The 18,336-nt window shown below is 48.1% G+C and overlaps 3 protein-coding genes across 3 annotated transcripts; 2 read left to right on the top strand and 1 right to left on the bottom strand.

Annotated features, from left to right (window-relative positions):
* Positions 1 to 8,988: 8,988 nt before the first annotated feature.
* On the top strand, positions 8,989 to 9,594 carry LOC125544742. Its single transcript, XM_048708490.1, has one exon. It carries the CDS (start codon positions 9,096 to 9,098, stop codon positions 9,333 to 9,335), a length of 240 nt encoding a protein of 79 aa, XP_048564447.1. The 5' UTR covers positions 8,989 to 9,095; the 3' UTR covers positions 9,336 to 9,594.
* A 6-nt stretch (positions 9,595 to 9,600) lies between these two features.
* Positions 9,601 to 12,676, bottom strand: LOC125544739 (disease resistance protein RGA2-like). The gene has a single exon (XM_048708488.1). The coding sequence runs from the start codon at positions 11,849 to 11,851 to the stop codon at positions 10,241 to 10,243; it is 1,611 nt and encodes a 536-aa protein (XP_048564445.1). The 5' UTR covers positions 11,852 to 12,676; the 3' UTR covers positions 9,601 to 10,240.
* On the top strand, positions 9,733 to 14,503 carry LOC125544741 (putative disease resistance protein RGA3). Its single transcript, XM_048708489.1, has 2 exons — positions 9,733 to 10,189; positions 12,683 to 14,503. The coding sequence occupies exon 2, from the start codon at positions 12,876 to 12,878 to the stop codon at positions 14,373 to 14,375; it is 1,500 nt and encodes a 499-aa protein (XP_048564446.1). The 5' UTR covers positions 9,733 to 10,189; positions 12,683 to 12,875; the 3' UTR covers positions 14,376 to 14,503.
* Positions 14,504 to 18,336: the final 3,833 nt, after the last annotated feature.

Here is an 18,336-nt window from a genome sequence, read left to right as displayed (position 1 = left end):
TATAAAAAGTGTTCGGACTTTTGTTGCCATAGTGTGGGGTGCTGAGCAGCCCCTGGCAAACATGAAACGTACCGAAGTGTATGGGTGCTATCTGCAACGTTACCCACAGGGGAGCAGAGGGAGAAAAAGAAAGAAAACAGAAAAGGTGTAAAGGAAAAGGCTGGGGTCTGAAAGCTCCAGCCGCAAACTGTTCTCATTGTAATGTAATTAGTACATCAAGGCGCATTGATACAGGTAGTGCGATAAGCAATAGGCTTTTAACATGCCGAAACCAAGAGCTGCATGTGGGTCCTGAAAAACAGTAGAGTTATCGTTAACGGAATCACCTAGAAAGTCCCCCATATGTCTGTGTTTCTCGCTGTCTTGGTATGTTTGTCCTTCAGGAGGACCAATGACCAGACCACCAGATGGGGCCTATAGGATTTGAGACCTGAAAAGGAAACAAGTAAAAGTGAAAGTATGTGTTTAACCGATGTCGGTTGAGCCGTACTATGGATCACAAGCTAGCTATGCCTCCGTCGATGCCCATGGAATTTTGAGTGCGTAGTTATGTACGCGTGGCACGAATGCCACTACTTGATCGGGACTGAGAAGGAGGCCGGATTGCTAGTCGATCTCCTGACGAGCTGAGCTCTCCTGCTGCAGAGTAGTCCGTGGGCTCGACAGCCAAATAAAGGTTCTGCTTGAGAAGGTCGCTCTGTACTTCTGCTACTAGGGCAGCTGTGTGCTCTTCTGTACGGAGGGAGCATTCCGTATTTCCATTGATCGTTATGACGCCGCGTGGACCGGGCATCTTGAGCTTGAGATAAGCATAGTGTGGGACTGCGTTGAATCGAGCAAACGCGGTTCGTCCGAGCAGTGTGTGATAGCCGTTGTGGAAGGGGACGATGTCGAAGATTAACTCCTCACTTCGAAAGTTGTCCGGAGATCCGAAGACAACCTCCAGTGTGATTGAGCCCGTACAGCGGGCCTCTACACCTGGTATGACTCCTTTGAAGGTAGTCCCAGTGGGCTTGATCCGTGATGGGTTAATGCCCATTTTTCCGCGTTGTATCCTGATAGAGCAGATTGAGGCTGCTACCACCGTCCATAAGGACACAAGTTAGGTGGAACCCATCAATTATTGGGTCTAGGACCAGTGCGGCTGAACCACCATGACGGATACTGGTCGGATGATCCCGGCGATCAAAAGTGATCGGGCATGACAACCATGGATTAAATTTTGGGGCGATTGGCTCTACCGCGTAGACATCCCTGAGCACACGCTTGCGCTCCCTCTTGGGGATGTGGGTAGCATATATCATGTTCACCGTTTTGACCTGAGGGGGAAACTTCTTCTGTCCCCCTGTATTCGGCTGCCGGGGCTCTACGTCATCGTCCTCGCTTTGTGATCCCTTTTTCCTGTTCTCGGCATTTAATTTGCCGGCCTGTTTAAAAACCCAGCAATCTCTATTTGTATGATTGGGTGGTTTGTCCGGGGTGCCATGAATCTGGCACGGACGATCAAGTATGCGGTCCAAGCTGGATGGACCTGAATTGTTCTTTTGGAACGACTTCTTCCGCTGACCGGACTTAGAGCCACTGAACCCGGCATTGACCGTTGTGTCCTCGGTGTTGTCATTGTTGTTTTGACGTTTGTATCTGTTGCGTCGAGACTTTTCTTTGCTAGTTTTAGCTTCACGGGTGCCGGCGTCGCTTGCATTGTTTTTGCTACATGCCAACCAACTATCCTCGCCCGCACAAAAGCGGGGTCATGAGTGCCGTGAGGGCCGCCATGGATTTTGGCTTTTCTTGGCCGAGGTGGCGAGCGAGCCATTCGTCGCGGATGCTGTGTTCAAAGGCTGCTAGGGCTTCGGCATCCGGACAATCGACGATTTGGTTCTTTTTAGTTAAGAACCTAGTCCAGAATTTTCTAGCGGACTCTCCGGGCTGTTGAACTATATGGCTTAAGTCGTCAGCGTCCGAAGGTCGAACATATATACCTTGGAAGTTATCGAGGAAGGCCTCTTCCAAGTCCTCCCAGCTGTCGATGGAATTTTCAGGCAGACTGTTTAGCCAATGCCGAGATGGCCCCTTGAGTTTTAAAGGGAGGTATTTGATGGCGTGGGGGTCATCGTTGTAGGCCATATGAATGTGGAGAATGAAGTCTTCGATCCACACCGCGGGGTCCGTGGTTCCATCGTACGATTCTATATTCACGGGCTTGAACCCTTCTGGGAATTCATGATCCAGGACCTCATTAGTGAAGCAATGAGGGTGTGCGGCGCCTCTATATCGGGCCGTATCACGACGTAGCTCTGATGGAGTCCGTCTGTGGTTTTTAGCCCGCGCATGACTAGGTTTATCACGTCTGAATAGGTGGTCGTCGTCGCGTGTCGAGGCACGTCCTCGCGATCCGTAGATTGATCTGGTGTGTCCTGCTTTATTGTTCAGGTTTTGCCGGAGGTCATATGTATGGTCGTGGGCTAATTTACCTCTACCTGTGCGATGAGGCGGGGCGGGCTGGTATTCGGCGTGAGTTGCCGTTTTGTCCCGACCACGTGGTGGTCGGTCAGCCGCATTGTACGATGGTGGTATGTATTCCGGCGCCTCCTCGTCAAACTGAGGTAGCAATTTGGGCTTTGGGTAGCTGTTGGTTGGGCGCTTGAGGCCGTATTCTTTGGCTGCTAGGACACCGGTCCATTTATCATTGAGCAGATCTTGGTCAGCTTGAAGCTGCTGCTGCTTCTTTTTCAGGCTCCTTGTAGTGGCTATTAGCTGGCGCTTGAAGCGCTCCTGCTCAAGAGGTTCCTCAGGCACGATGAAATCCTCAGTGCCGAGGCTCACCTCATCCTCGGAGAGCGGAAGGTAATTATCGTCCTCCGAATCTTCGTGCGTGGCCTGTTTACCAGGGCTAACCTGCCCATCTTCGCGTTCATCTTGTTCATTTGTTGTATCAACGGGGTCTTCGTTGTCTTCGGCACCTTCTGGAGTGTTATCTTCTCCGGTGCCGGTGTTGCTGTCTTTACTGTGGCATGACTTAGAGCGGCGCCGCTAACGCCGGCGCTTGGACTGTATTTCGGAAGGTTTATCCTCAGCTGGATCTTCCTTGTCGTCGTCGTTGTTCTCATTTGGTGCATCCACCATGTATACATCATACAAGGAAGTGGGTGTCTAGCGTCCGGTAAACAGCGGGTTCTGGGCCTCTTCTTCTCTGGCATCGCCGTCCATACCATCGATGTCCTCGGAGTCATAATCAAGTGTGTCGGTCAAATCCTCGACCGTGGCTATGAAGTGGGTGGCGGGTGGGGAGCAAAATCCTCCATCATCAGCCCCTAGTTCGAACCGGATATAGTTCGGCTGAGAGTCCCCCGCCAAGGACAGGTTTTTTAATGAGTTTAGCACATCGCAAAAGGCGAGTGCTGGAAGATGTCTGCGACGCTGAATTCGAAGATTGATAAACGATCAAGTTCGGCGTCAGTAGGCTCATGTGGTTCGGAATTTACGGCCGGAGACGAGTCCGGAGTTCCAGTGACAAAGACGTCGTGAGAGGTTAAGTCTATGTGCGGCTCCAACGCCGTGGAATCTGTGGCCTCCGTGGTGGGGTTGATCCTCCTATCCTTGGGTGGCGCCGTCTTCTCCGCATCTAAGGCCAAAGCGGTTACAGGAGCGATCTCCTAGATGCGGTCTGATGACAGATTTAGGTCATTATCATCGGGGCGACCAGGAGCGGCTACCGCGGTCTCGAATCCAGCAAAGATCAAGTCTCCACGGATGTCCGCATTCAGGCTCCCAAATCTGACCTCATGGCCAGGGGCGTAGCTTTCGATCTGCTCCAGATGGCCAAACGAGTTGGCCCGCAGTGCGAAGCCACCGAACACAAAGAGTTGTCCGGGAAGGAAAGTTTCTCCTTGGACAGCATCATTATTGATGATTGAAGGGGCCATCAAACCTTTTAGCAACAGCGCAGTGGAACTCTCAATGAAAGCACCAATGTCGGTGTAAAAACCGGCGGATCTCGGGTAGGGGGTCCCGAACTGTGCGTCTAAGGTCGATGGTAATAGGAGACAGGGGACACGATGTTTACCCAGGTTCGGGCCCTCTCTATGGAGGTAATACCCTACTTCCTGCTTGATTGATCTTGATGAATATGAGTATTACAAGAGTTGATCTACCACGAGATCGTAATGGCTAAACCCTAGAGGTCTAGCTTGTATGGTTATGATAATGAGTATCCCCTCTCTGGACTAAGTCCTCCGATTTATATAGACACCGGGAGGATCTAGGGTTACACAAGGTCGGTTACAAAGAAAGGAATCTACATATTCGGTCGCCAAGCTTGCCTTCCACGCCAAGAAGAGTCCCATCCGGACACGGGTGCAGTCTTCGGTCTTCATATCTTCACAGCCCATCAGTACGGCCCATGGCTAATAGGCCGGACGCCCGAGGACCCATTAGTCCAGGACTCCCTCAATGCAAGCATCTCGGAGTTGGAATATACGCTTTGATAGTGTGATCAAAGCATATGGTTTTATACAGACTTTCGGAGAAGCCTGTGTTTACAAGAAAGTGAGTGGGAGCTCTGTAGCATTTCTAATATTATATGTGGATGACATATTGTTGATTGGAAATGATATCGAATTTCTGGATAGCATAAAAGGATACTTGAATAAGAATTTTTCAATGAAAGACCTCGGTGAAGTTGCTTATATATTGGGCATCAAGATCTATAGAGAGACGCTTAATTGGACTTTCACAAAGCACATACCTTGATAAAGTTTTGAAGAAGTTCAAAATGGATCAGTCAAAGAAAGGGTTCTTGCCTGTGTTACAAGGTGTGAAGTTGAGGCAGACTCAATGTCTGGCCACTGCAGAAGATAGAGAGAAAATGAAAGTCATTCCCTATGCCTCAACCATAGGTTCCATCATGTATGCAATGTTGTGTACCAGACCTAATGTGTGCCTTGCTATAAGTTTAGCAGGGAGGTACCAAAGTAATCCATGAGTGGATCACTGGACAGCGATTAAGAACATCCTGAAGTACCTGAAAAGGACTAAGGATATGTTTCTCGTTTATGGAGGTGACAAAGAGCTCGTCGTAAATGGTTACGTCGATGCAAGCTTTGACACTGATCCGGATGACTCTAAGTTGCAAACCGGATAAGTATTTATATTGAATGGTGGAGCTGTCAGTTAGTGCAGTTCCAAGCAAAGCGTCATGGCGGGATCTACGTGTGAAGCAGAGTACATAGCTGCTTCGGAAGCAGCAAATGAAGGAGTCTGGATGAAGGGGTTCATATCCGATCTAGGTGTAATACCTAGTGCATCGGGTCCAATGAAAATCTTTTGTGACAATATTGGAGCAATTGCCTTAGCGAAGGAATCCAGATTTCACAAGAGAACCAAACACATCAAGAGACGCTTCAACTCCATCCGCGATCAAGTCAAGGAGGGAGACATAGAAATTTGCAAATTACATACAGATCTGAATATTGCGGACCCGTTGACTAAGCCTCTTCCACGAGGAAAACATGATCAGCACCAAGACTCCATGGGTGTTAGAATCATTATAATGTAATCTAGATTGTTGACTCTAGTGTAAGTGGGAGACTGAAGGAAATATGCCCTAGAGGCAATAATAAAGTTGTTATTTATATTTCCTTATATCATGATAAATGTTTATTATTCATGCTAGAATTGTATTAACCGGAAACTTGATAGATGTGTGAATACATAGACAAAACAAAGTGTCCCTAGTATGTCTCTACTTGACTAGCTTGTTAATCAAAGATGGTTAAGTTTCCTGACCATAGACATGTGTTGTCATTTGATGAATGGGATCACATCATTAGGAGAATTATGTGATGGACAAGACCCACCCTTTAGCTTAGCATTATGATCGTTAAGTTTTATTGCTATTGCTTTCTTCATGACTTATACATATTCCTTTGACTATGAGATTATGCAACTCCCGAATACCGGAGGAATACCTTGTGTGCTATCAAATGTCACAACGTAATTGGGTGATTATAAAGATGCTCTACAGGTATCTCCAAAGGTGTTTGTTGGGTTGACGTAGATCAAGATTAGGATTTGTCACTCCGAGTATCGAAGAGGTATCTCTGGGCCCTCTCGGTAATGCACATCATGATAAGCCTTGCAAGCAATGTGACTAATGAGTTAGTTACGGGATGATGCATTATGGAACGAGTAAAGAGACTTGCCGGTAACGAGATTGAACTAGGTATGAAGATATCGACGATCGAATCTCGGGCAAGTAACATACCGATGACAAAGGGAATGGCGTATGTTGTCATTGCGGTTTGACCGATAAAGATCTTCGTAGAATATGTAGGAACCAATATGAGCATCCAGGTTCCGTTGTTGGTTATTGATCGGAGATGTGTCTCGGTCATGTCTACATAGTTCTCGAACCCGTAGGGTCCGCACGCTTAACGTTTGATGACAATTTGCATTATGAGTTATGTGTTTTGGTGACTGAAGATTGTTCGGAGTCCCGGATGAGATCACGAACATGACTAGGAGTCTCTAAATGGTCGAGATGTAAAGATCGATATATTGGACGATGGTATTCGGACACCAGAATGGTTCTGAAGTGTTTCGGTTTTTTATGGGAGTACCTGGGGGTTACCGAAACACTCGGGGGAAAGATATGGGCCATATGGGCCATAGAGGGTAGGGAAGGCAGCCCACAAGGGGTGCCTCCCCCATGGGGAGTCCGAATTGGATAAGGGGAGGGGGCGCGGCCCCCCTTTCCTTCTCCTCCTCCTACTCCTTCCCCCTTTCCCCTTCCGGTAACAGGAAAGGGGGGCGAATTGGACTAGGGGTCCAAGTGGGACTCCTCCCACTTGGCGAGCCCTAGGCCGGCCTCCTCCCCTCTCCCTCCTTTATATACGGGGGTAGGGGGCACCTCTAAGCACATCAATTATTTCTTAGCCGTGTGTGGTGCCCCCCTCCACCGTTTACTCCCCCGATCATATTGTCGTAGTGCTTAGGCGAAGCCCTACGCGGATCACATCACCATCACTGTCACCACGCCGTCGTGCTGACGAAACTCCCCCTCGACACTTTGTTGTATCAAGAGTTCGAGGGACGTCATCGAGCTGAACGTGTGCAGAACTCGAAGGTGCCGTACGTTCGGTGCTTGATTGGTTGAATCGAGAAGACGTTCGACTACATCAACCGCGTTAAGCTAACGCTTCCGCTTTCGGTCTACGAGGGTACATGGACACACTCTCCCCCTCTCATTGCTATGCATCTCCTAGATAGATCTTGCGTGATCGTAGGAATTTTTTTAAAATTGCATGCTACGTTCCCCAACAATTTACTTTGTTTGTTACATCATTTCCATAACCCGAACCCGAATAAGAGTGTGACATAATGGCTAGTCTACACCTAAGCCAAAAACTGAGGTTGCTCTCTTACCTAACTGTATCCTGTACATACTGAAAGCGTCAAACTCAAAGCATACTCAGCAAATCGACAACGCCACTGAATAAATGCCCATCTCCTTAGTAGCTAAGCAAGCCCATGAAAATAGAACCTTCCCTCTGCAGTGGCGTCTTTCTGCACCAGACTGTCTCTTATAAAGTAATAAAGCACAATTTGGCTCCTTGCCTTCCTGCTTCCAGACCATGGGTCAAGGAAACTATAGAACACACATCAAGAATCTAAGCATCCAAAAAGGCATCTCGCCATTCCATTCATGAACCCTCAAATATTGCAAGTGTATACAGGAAGCAGAGGTCCAAAGTACTTACAATCAGTGGAGCACGGCGAGCTAGACGCCGTTCCAGCAAGATTGGCTGGGTCGGCAATTTCGATTTGCAATGAGTCGGAGATTCGACCGAGGGGCTTTATGGCAAAGAAGAATGTCGTGAGGAGAAGCCGTGCGAGAGGGCAGCACAAGGGGCTGAGGAGGAGGTTTCATGGACAGAGACAACATCGGGGATCAGATCGGATGGGAAAAGCGCGACATCCGTGATGGCGGATCCGGAGGACGCCAAGATGAGAAGAAACGTAATTGCAGTCGCGGATGCTCGGAGGGGTAGTAGTGAAGGGTGTCGTCGCGCCGCTTGCGACCGTGTCGGGACCATCTGGAGATGGGGAGCAGCCACCGGTGGCTGCGAGTAAGCGTGCACCACCGTCGCCATGAGCAGCTACACCGCGGGTGGTTGCGGTCGCGGGTGTTGGGTCACCGCCACGCCACCTAGAGCGATGCCTCGCGCCGGTTGCGGTCGTTGCGGCGGAGCCGAGCGGGCGCCGCCACTCTGTCCGTGCGTTGATTATGGCGGCGACAGGATCAGGGGCTAGGGCTAAGGGTCGGGAGGAAGGGGAGATGGGGTGGGGGCATGTGTGGTCGTGGCCTCGTGGGGGCATGTGTGCCTTTGGGAGACCGGAAGAGGAACCGTGACGGGAGATTAAAAACACCAGAATGGAAGGTGGGGACGTGGGGTTTGATAGTGAAAAAAATCGGTGGGATTCCTTTGATCGTGGAGCCTAGATACAATGAACGACTCCTATTTTATGAGGAGAGATATAATACTTTTACAGTAAGATTTGTTTGTCATGGTTTACTTGTTAATTTCCTTAAAATTCGTTATTTTTTCCTGAAAATATATTATGTGTTTCCTAAAGCAAATTGTATTGATAGGAGTACGTTAGGAAAGTGTTGATTTCTTTGGGGGGGAAAGTGAAGAGAAAGATAAACTAATGGGTAAGAAACCAATGGTACAACGGTGGTGTGAGGTGAGAGGAAATAAAACTGGACGAAAATAAAATCGGAGTATCAGGCTACTAACCGCTCTATTAGGAGTAGAGGTAATCTGGATGAAAAACTGTTGAATGGAGTTATTTGCCTCAGAAATGTTTAAGTAGAGGGTGAAAACAGGAATTCTTTTGGAAAAAGAAAACAGAAGCAGAAGGATAGCATTCGGCCCATACAGAAAATGTGAGCCGATAAAGGGCCTATAGATATCTGGGGCAGTCGCAAACCACTTCGTTCGGCTCTTCCTCACGTCAAGTGCTCAAGGTCCGCTTTCCCCCACCCTCTCGGAGTATCGCGGCGTCCTGCGAGCTGCAAGCAAGGCGATCCGATGCCGGGGAGCGCCATCAGCGGAGGCGCGGCAAGGGCGGCCGCGGTCGCGTGGTGGCTGCAGCGCCACCAGCGACTGCCTCCGCCGGCGGACCTCCTGCCACGCAGCCTCCTTGACCGCGCGGTGGAGCTCGCCAGCAAGACCGCCGCCGCCGCCGCCCCGGATCTGGACCAGGACCTGCCCTGCTCCCTCGGCTCGTCCTCCCTCCCTGACCTCTGCGACGGCTTGGTTGGTAATTAGTGCGTACGGGTCTAGCAGGAGGGTGGCGGATTCGTTGTGCGGTTCCGCGATGTTCTCAGATTGGATAGCCAGAGCTAGACTACCCTAAATGTTGTTCTAGTATGTCAATAACGGTCCCTGGTTATGCTTGATTTTCATCCTTATGTGAAACTCATGTCTATTCACACTGTGGGTCCTTGGAATACCTGATTTCTGCCAAAGCTGCTACCTAGAAATGTTCATGTTATTTCAGTACGCAATAAGAATTTGATTTGGGCTACGAAAGTATGAAAGTATAAATGAATTGACAGAAATAATAGAGTTTGTGTTGCATATGGGCCAGGCTCCATGCTACTCCCTCCGTTCCTAAATATAAGACCTTTTAGAGATTCCTCTATGAACTACATAGGGATGCATATAGACATACTTTACAGTGTAGATTCACTCATTTTGCTCCGTATGTAGTCTATAGTGAAATCCCTAAAAGGTCTTACAGGGGAGCTGACCCTGCATTGTATTGAACATACTTCCTTTACATATAGACTACATGTGCAGTGCAGTAATTTCACTGGGAAAGGCACGATCGCTCAGAGATCTTGTAAAATGCTGCTGCTCTTCTGTAGTGTTGGACTACTAACTGTCAGGGTTTTGTATCAGTAACATCTCTTCCTTCCTACTGGTTTTCTCTGTCAGCCTGCCTTGCAGATAAAAATGGTTCTGTCAGTCTGGCTTGAAGCAGTTCTGCCAGACGGTTATGCTGTGTGATGAGTGTGGACTGTTGAGTTCAGTACTCGGCTTGTGGAGATATAGCTGGAGATCCATGGAGCAAGCCGCCACACATAAGTGAGGAGATGTTGGGCGCTGTTAAAAAAAAGGTAAGGCGTGCACTTTGCAATCATATTAGCTATACATTATTGCATTTTACATCAAATTCTCTCCTGCCGAGACCGCTTCTTACCGAGCACCGCGTGCTTGTCTGTCCGTGACACAATGAAGCTCACCAAGTAGGTGTAGCAGGGAGGTATCCTGGACCTCCATGCCACTGCTTGGAATGTCCCTTCAGACATAACTCGCCCAGACAAAACATCCTGTGTCGTTATCCTGGGAACCTCACTGATCTTGGGAGAGGGCTCATGATAAATATCACGCATTACGACGACATTGCTTGTCTTGGCCATTGTCCACATGTACACAGGCTGGTCCTTCTGCAGGAGATTGGTCGGGTGCTCGCCAAACATGCTCAGGTGCTTGCTTGCAAAATCTCTCAAGCATCTCAGCACTCTGCGCCAAAACCGTGTGTCAAGATTGGTTCTCAGTAAGCTGGCAACGGTGTTCGCTGCCACGAATGATCTGTTCATGTGGACGACGATCTCCATGCCGAGGGCTGCCAGGTTAGGATGCTCACCAGGGTCTGTGCTTCCGAATGCAGCCGTCTTGAAGAAATACCAGTAAGCTTCTTGGGACAAAAATTTCAGCACAAGAGACTGTGCCGTTCCTAATGATGCTATCTTCTCTGAACGGCTGGTGAGTATGATTTTACTGCCTGGCGTCAGGTGGCTTGCTGCCGAGGTGTACAACCCCCTCCATGTTTCCTCGTCCATGTCCCCTGCTAGCTCAATTACAGCCAGTGAGTCTCCATGCGGGGTGGAAGCAAGGTTCTGATGCTTGATCACGCCGCTACCTTTTAGAGTGGCCAAGTTTCCACCATTGAGATCATTTCCGCTGAAGAAGACGATCGACGAGAAGCGCCTCCGCACCCTCTCGTCAAGGCAGACATGCTCAACAAGTGTACTCTTTCCGACTCTCGCTGGACCAATTATCGGCAGCACACCCAGACTTCCATTCCTTGCAGCCTCTCTACAAAGCAGAAAGCTCAAAATTGTCTCCTTTTCCATCTGCCGGCCAAACATAACCTGATCATGAAACAAATACGCGTCGTAAGGTTGCTGGGAGATTCGAGGATAGCTGCCCAAGAACATCACGAACTCCTGCATGTCACCAATCATTCTCTCAAGGCTGCTGAGCATCTTGTCGAGATTGTTGCAGCTCCCGGCATCAAGCACCAGGTCCATCCTCTGGGCATCGCACACGGAGGAGGAGGTACGTCTGGAACTGGAAGGGCTGAATCTGGACAGGGCAAGCGAACGGCGAGTGCTCGCCTTGCCATCGGCCTCGTCCCTGTGCTCTCGGTATCTGAAGGTGTCGAGCGTGTAGTAGCCTCTGTACATACCTCGTCTCAACATCTGGAGCTGCTGGAGCATTGCCTGGTTGGTGATGTGCCTCCCCTCGGCCTCCTCGACGGTGGCATCGATCCTTAGCAGCACTGCCCGTAGCCTCTGGAGCTTCTCCTCCTCTGCTCCCTTGGACTGCAGGTATCTCTGGGTTACCATGGACAGGGCTCTGCTGACAAGATCACCCACGATTGCAGAGAGAAGCGGCTCCATTTCGGAAGGCCCCTGCAATGTTCCTGGTGGGATAGATGGATCTACCAAAGAAGAGAAGAGGGAAAGACCAACTTGTGGTTCGGGTTGAGGCATAGAAGTCCTGGCTTCTGCCCATGGACAGATGGACCCGTCGTAACTTTGACAACAAGGCCGTCGAAATTGACCCAATACGACAGTGAGTCAGTACTACTAATAAAGCAATATTCTTCCCTCAAAATAAAAAAGCAATATTCTTTATTTTGATACATGAAAGAAATGTATAGAACATTGATTCATGTCCCAATCAAGCCTGCTAAATTTTCCAACCAAACTACTCCCTCCGTTTCAAAATAAATGTCGCTGATTCAGTACAATTTTATAGTAAATCAGCGACACTTATTTTGAGACAGTACTAAAGATCCCCCACACGAAAAGGGGGGAAAACATGGCTAGAATATTGACTTTAAACCCTAAAACGGTGTTATAATTTGTGGCGGAGCTAGTACCATGGATCTGTAGAACTTCACGAAGATTTGAGAGTGATGAATGGTCACAAGAGCGCTTTATAGAGTGACGAGTTTCTCGCGGTCAGCAAGAATCTCAATTTGAGTTGTTCACATCGCCCCTCCGCTAGCATCCTTAAGCGTCAGTTAGTTTTGCATCTCTGAATCCAGCGTGGACGGAACTGGGGTTTGTCCTGACACTCTGAAAATATGGTTTGCAGCAAGCGGGATATATACAACTCCCTCCGATCCAACTTATTATGGATCGGAGGGAGGTAGTAACAAGTTTCAACGGGGTTTTGTTTGTTTGTTTCTAAAATGTAAAATCCAGATGGTTTTCAGCACAAAATTGCAATGTATACCAGGCCCTCTGATACTGATTGAAGTATTACCAGTTGTATTCTCCTCTGTGCTTTGACTTGCTACTTTCTGACGTTGACAGCCAGGGTGCGATCTAATGGTTGGCGACTTGACATTTCCCTCGCGGCTACTCCAAGGCTCTCTTTCCAACCTCAGTCACAGAGCCTTACAGACCTTTTGGCTGAAACCAGCACTGCCGATTCGTGAATAAAGCCTTCTAAAAGAGAGCAAACGAACAAGGCATCTCCTTCCCCTTCTACCCCAAAGGATTCAAGATGGAGGTGATCGTCTCTGCAGTTCTTGGCGATATTATAAGCAGGTCCGTATCCTTCCTCGTCGACAGGTACCACCGGCTGCAGGCCGGAGGAGCGGAAGAGAGCCTGCAACGGCTGCGCCGCCTTCTGCTGCGAGTCCAGGCCACCGTCGAGGAGGCCGAGCGGCGGCAGATCACCAACCAGGCGATGCTCCGGCAGCTCGAGATGCTGAGGAACGACATGTACAGAGGCTACTACATGCTCGACGCCCTCACGTGCATACGCCGCGGAGAAGGCGACGCCACGGCCAAAGATGAGGTGAGCGACCGCTCGCTTATGCTGTGCCGATTCAGTCCCGTCAAGCGGCTCTGCCTCTCTGCCAGGGCGCCGAAGAACATGGTGTTCGACGGCCACGAGCTCAGCAAAGCGCTTTGTTGCCTTGAGACGACTGTCGCCGACATGAAGGAGTTTGTGGTGTTCTTGAAGTGCTATCCTCTGCTGTGCCGGCAACCTTGCAGCAGCTACTTGTCTACGGACATGTGCATGTTCGGCCGTCACACGGAATACGAGAGGATCGTGAGCTTCCTGCTGCAGGTTGCCCCCCCTGGCACAGCAAATTTCGGTGTTCTTCCGGTAGTCGGACCCGCAAGGGTCGGGAAGAGCACCCTCGTTGAGCATGTCTGCTACGACGGCAGGGTGCGCGGCTACTTCTCCTCGATCGTGTTCCTCGGCGGGGATGATCTCCAACTCCGAGGCACGGAAGCGAATGCTCTGCAAGACAGCGGTGTTGTCAAGTACAGAAACAGCGCTTCACATGGGAGGCTGCTGGTCGTTGTGGAGCTGATTGGGGATTTGGAAAAGGAAATATGGAGCAGGTTGTGCTCTTTACTGAGCCATATGGCACACGGGAGCAAAGTCATAGTTACAGGCAGGTCAGAGAGGATCATGCGGTTCGGAACAACCCAGGCTCTCAGACTGAATGCTTTGCCCCATGAAGCTTACTGGTACTTCTTCAAGATGATTGCCTTCAGAGACGCCGGCCCGGAGGACTATTCAGAGCTATCATCCATAGCCATGGAGATTGCAGCTGAGCTCAACGCCTCTTTCATCAATGCAAACATAATCGGCACCCTGCTGAGAGCAAATCTCAGTGCCCGGTTTTGGCGCAAGGCTCTCGAGCGCATCAGAGAGTTCACTGCCAAGCATGTGCTCATGTTTGGCGAGCATCCGGTCGATCTGATGCGGAAAGGGCGGCCTATATACCTTTGGAGGATGGCAGGCGGCGGTTCCGAAGTCCTTGTGGCCAATGGTGTTCATCAGGTCTGCTCTCCGCAGCAGGACGTTCCAAAGCTAACATTGCTGGATGTCGTATCTGGAAGTGCTATACGGCGTGGAAATTGTGAATTCCTAGCGTGGAAGTCTCGGATACCCCCTTACTATAGCTACCTGGTGAGCTGCAGCATAATGACATCGCGGCGTATGGTGGTGAACAAGAAGCGCTCTCGCTTGCAGAGTGTTTGATTCTGGGTTTCATCATGGGGATAGGTGCTTGTATATTTGAATGTTTCCCGCCTGCGTTCGAGCCTCCGTGCTCACAATGATGGTCCGTCATACGCTCTCCTTGATTAAAAGACCTAGGTGTTTATTTCCCCTGAGGCGTCTTTTATTTCTTTTTTGTATGTATTTTCCATACAAATCTGAATGCTAGCAAGAAGTAGAATCATAAAAACTGTGTTACATACTTTTAAAGTTCAAATGAAATATTAACTCTTACTGTGTATTTAAAATAGCATGCTCTATCATGCACATTGACAAATTTAACCACTCAAAAGAAGCAATGTAGAGTATGATGCAGATATAGCTTGCCGTAGCTGCAAATTCCCTATCTATGTCTGTCTTGCATGAAAATGCAGGTGTGGTAAAGTGTGGCGGCAAACTTTCGAGCAATTTGAGAAAATGCCACAACTTCCCTGGGACTTTGTGTCGGTACTCTTGTTGTATAATAGGAAAGCCAGAGGTCTTATTTGTAAAAGTGAAGCTCTGTAAATATCTGTACTGAGGATGAATGGATAAGGTTGCCCCCTGATCAGAAATTCCAGTGTCTTCCCCTTCTCTCACCTTCGAATCCTCTCTAATTAGGTGTGTGTTCAACAACAAGGTTTCGGACATATATCGAAGTACCGGGGGTTACCGGAACCCCACCCCCCCGGGGCTTAATGGGCCTACATGGGCCTTAGTGGAAATAGAGGGAAGCAAGTGTGCCCCCCCCAAGGCCCAAACCGAATTGATTTAGGGCAAGGGGGGCCGGGCCCCTCTTTTCTTCTCCTCATCTCCCTTTCCTTCCCCCTCTCCTACTCCTACTAGGAATAGGAGGAGTCCTACTCCTAGTGGGAGTAGGACTCCCCCTTAGCGCGCCCTCCTTGGCCGGCCGCCTCCTCCTCCTTGCTCCTTTATATATGGGGGCACCCCATAGACACACAATTGAACGTGTCGGTAGCGGTGCTTAGGCGAACGGGGCAAGGGGGCACCATAATCCACCTCGATTATATCGTAGCGGTGCTTAGGTGAAGCCCTGCGTTGGTAGCATCATCATCACCGTCACCACGCCGTCGTGCTGACGAAACTCTCTTGTGAAGCTTTGCTGGATCGGAGCTCGCGGGACGTCATCGAGTTGAACGTGTGTAGAACTCGGAGGTGTCGTGCGTTCGGTACTTGGATCGGTCGGATCGTGAAGACGTACGACTACATCAACCGTGTTGTGCTAACGCTTCCGCTTTCGGTCTACGAGGGTACGTGGACACACTCTCCCCTCTCGTTGCTATGCATCACCATGATCATGTGTGTGCGTAGGAAATTTTTTGAAATTACTACGTTCCCCAACACACTAATCATGGACATCTGAGAATCGAGGGGTACACCGATGTGGACTGGGCTGGATGCTTAGATGATAGGCGTTCAACTTCGGGCTACTGCATGTTTGTCGGAGGAAATTTGGTTAGTTGGAGAAGTAAGAAGCAGAGTGTGGTAGCTCGCTCGACAGCAAAAGCGGAGTTTAGGTCAATGGCTTCATTGTTGTGTGAACTGATGTGGTTAAAAACATTGCTAACTGAGTTGCTAGGTATGCGTTGGTGCACCTATTCAAGTGTATTGTGATAATCAGGCCACAATTAACATAGTGAACAACCCTGTTTATCATAGCCAGACTATATGATTTTGTAGGGATAACTTTTTTTGGCCATGTTATTTTGATAAGACATAATTGCTTAGTTAGTATGCTTGAAGTATTATTATGTTTATGTCAATATTAAACTTTTATCTTGAATATTATGGAACTGAACATTCATGCCACAATAAAGAAAAAAATTACATTAAGAAATATGTTAGAAAGCATTCCACATCAAAAATTCTTCTTTTATCATTTACCTACTCGAGGACGAGCAGGAATTAAGCTTGGGGATGCTTGATACGTCTTCAATGTATCTATAATTTTTGATTGCTCCATGCTTTTATATTATCTATTTTGGATGTTAATGGGCTTTACTTTACACTTTTATATCATTTTTGGGACTAACCTACTAACCGGAGGCCCAGCCCAAATTGCTGTTTTTTTTTGCCTATTTTAGGGTTTCGAAGAAAAGGAATATCAAACGGAGTCCAAATGCAATGAAACCTTCGGGAATGTGATTTTCTCAACAAACGTGATCCACAAGACTTGGAGTGGCCATCAAGAAACAAGGGAGGAAGGCACGAGGTAGGGGGCGCGCCTACCCCCCCTAGGCACGCCCTCCACTCTCATGGGCCCTCCGTTGCTCCACCGACGTACTTCTTCCTCCTATATATATCCACGTACCCCCCAGACATCCAGGAGCACCACGAAAACCTAATTCCACCGCCACAACCTTCTGTACTCGAGAGATCCCATCTCGGGGCCTTTTCCGGAGCTCCACCGGAGGGGGCATTGATCACGGAGGGCCTCTACATCAACTCCATGGCCTCTCCGGTGATTTGTGAGTAGTTTACTTCAGACCTACGGGTCCATAGTTATTAGCTAGATGGCTTCTTCTCTCTCTTTGGATCGCAATACAAAGTTCTCCTCGATTTTCTTGGAGATCTATTCGATGTAATCTTCTTTTGCGGTGTGTTTGTCGAGATCCGATGAATTATGGGTTTATGATCCAGATTATCTATGAACAATATTTGATTGTCCTCTGAATTCTTTTATGTATGATTGGTTTATCTTTGCAAGTCTCTTCGAATTATCAGTTTGGTTTGGCCTACTAGGTTGATCTTTCTTGCAATGGGAGAAGTGCTTAGCTTTGAGTTCAATCTTGCGGTGTTCGATCCCAGTGATAGAAAGGGAACCGATACGTATTGTATTGTTGCCATCGAGGATAAAAAGATGGGGTTTATATCGTATTGCATGAGTTTATCCCTCTACATCATGTCATCTTCCTTAAAGCATTACTCTGTTCTCTTGAACTTAATACTCTAGATGCATGCTAGATAGCGGTCGATGTGTGGAGTAATAGTAGTAGATGCGGAATCGTTTCGGTCTACTTGTCTAGGACGTGATGCCTATATACATGATCATACCTAGATATTCTCATAAATATGCTCAATTCTATCAATTGCTCGAGAGTAATTCGTTTACCCACCGTAATACTTATGCTCTTGAGAGAAGCCAATGAAACCTATGGCCCCCGGATCTATCTTTCATCATATTAATCCTCCAATACTTAGTTATTTCCTTTGCCATTTATTTTACTTTGCATCTTTATCATAAAAATACCAAAAATATTATCTTGTCATATCTATCAGATCTCACTCTCGTAAGTGACCGAGAAGGGCTTGACAACCCCTTTATCGCGTTGGTTGTGAGGTTCTTATTTGTTTGTGTAGGTGTGTGGGACTTGAGCGTGATCTCCTACTGGATTGATACCTTGGTTCTCAAAAACCGAGGGAAATACTTACGCTGCTTTACTACATCGCACCAAGTCAAGTCAAGATTTGACTCCAACAACGAGTCATTTCTGGCGCCATTACCAAGTACCCATCACAAACTCTTATCCCTCGCATTACATTATTTGCCATTTGCCTCTCGTTTTCCTCTCCCCCACTTCACCCTTGCCGTTTTATTCGCCCTTCTTTTGTTCGTCTTTCCATTTGCTTTGATGTCTTACTTGGCTCGTTTGCTCGTTTGGTTGGTATAGTTGTTTATTTATTACTAAATAGAGAACCTAAGATCTATGGATCCTCATCCGCTTGCTAATCTTTTTTAAGAGATCCAATTATGATGAACCAATTGCTAGTGAGTTTTGTGCACTAGATTATCTTTATGAAGTTTTGCTTGAAATTTGTGAATCTGACAATTGTGATGAAGTACTTTATAAGTGATTCACGATGGATCTTCGAATAAAAAGCACGATTGCATTGATGATAGTATAAATTCTATTAATGTCAATTGTGCTTATAATATGCAAAA

The sequence above is a fragment of the Triticum urartu genome, chromosome 3 (assembly GCF_003073215.2).
Source record: "Triticum urartu cultivar G1812 chromosome 3, Tu2.1, whole genome shotgun sequence".
NCBI lineage: Eukaryota > Viridiplantae > Streptophyta > Magnoliopsida > Poales > Poaceae > Triticum > Triticum urartu.
This window is presented reverse-complemented; position numbering and strand designations above follow the sequence as displayed.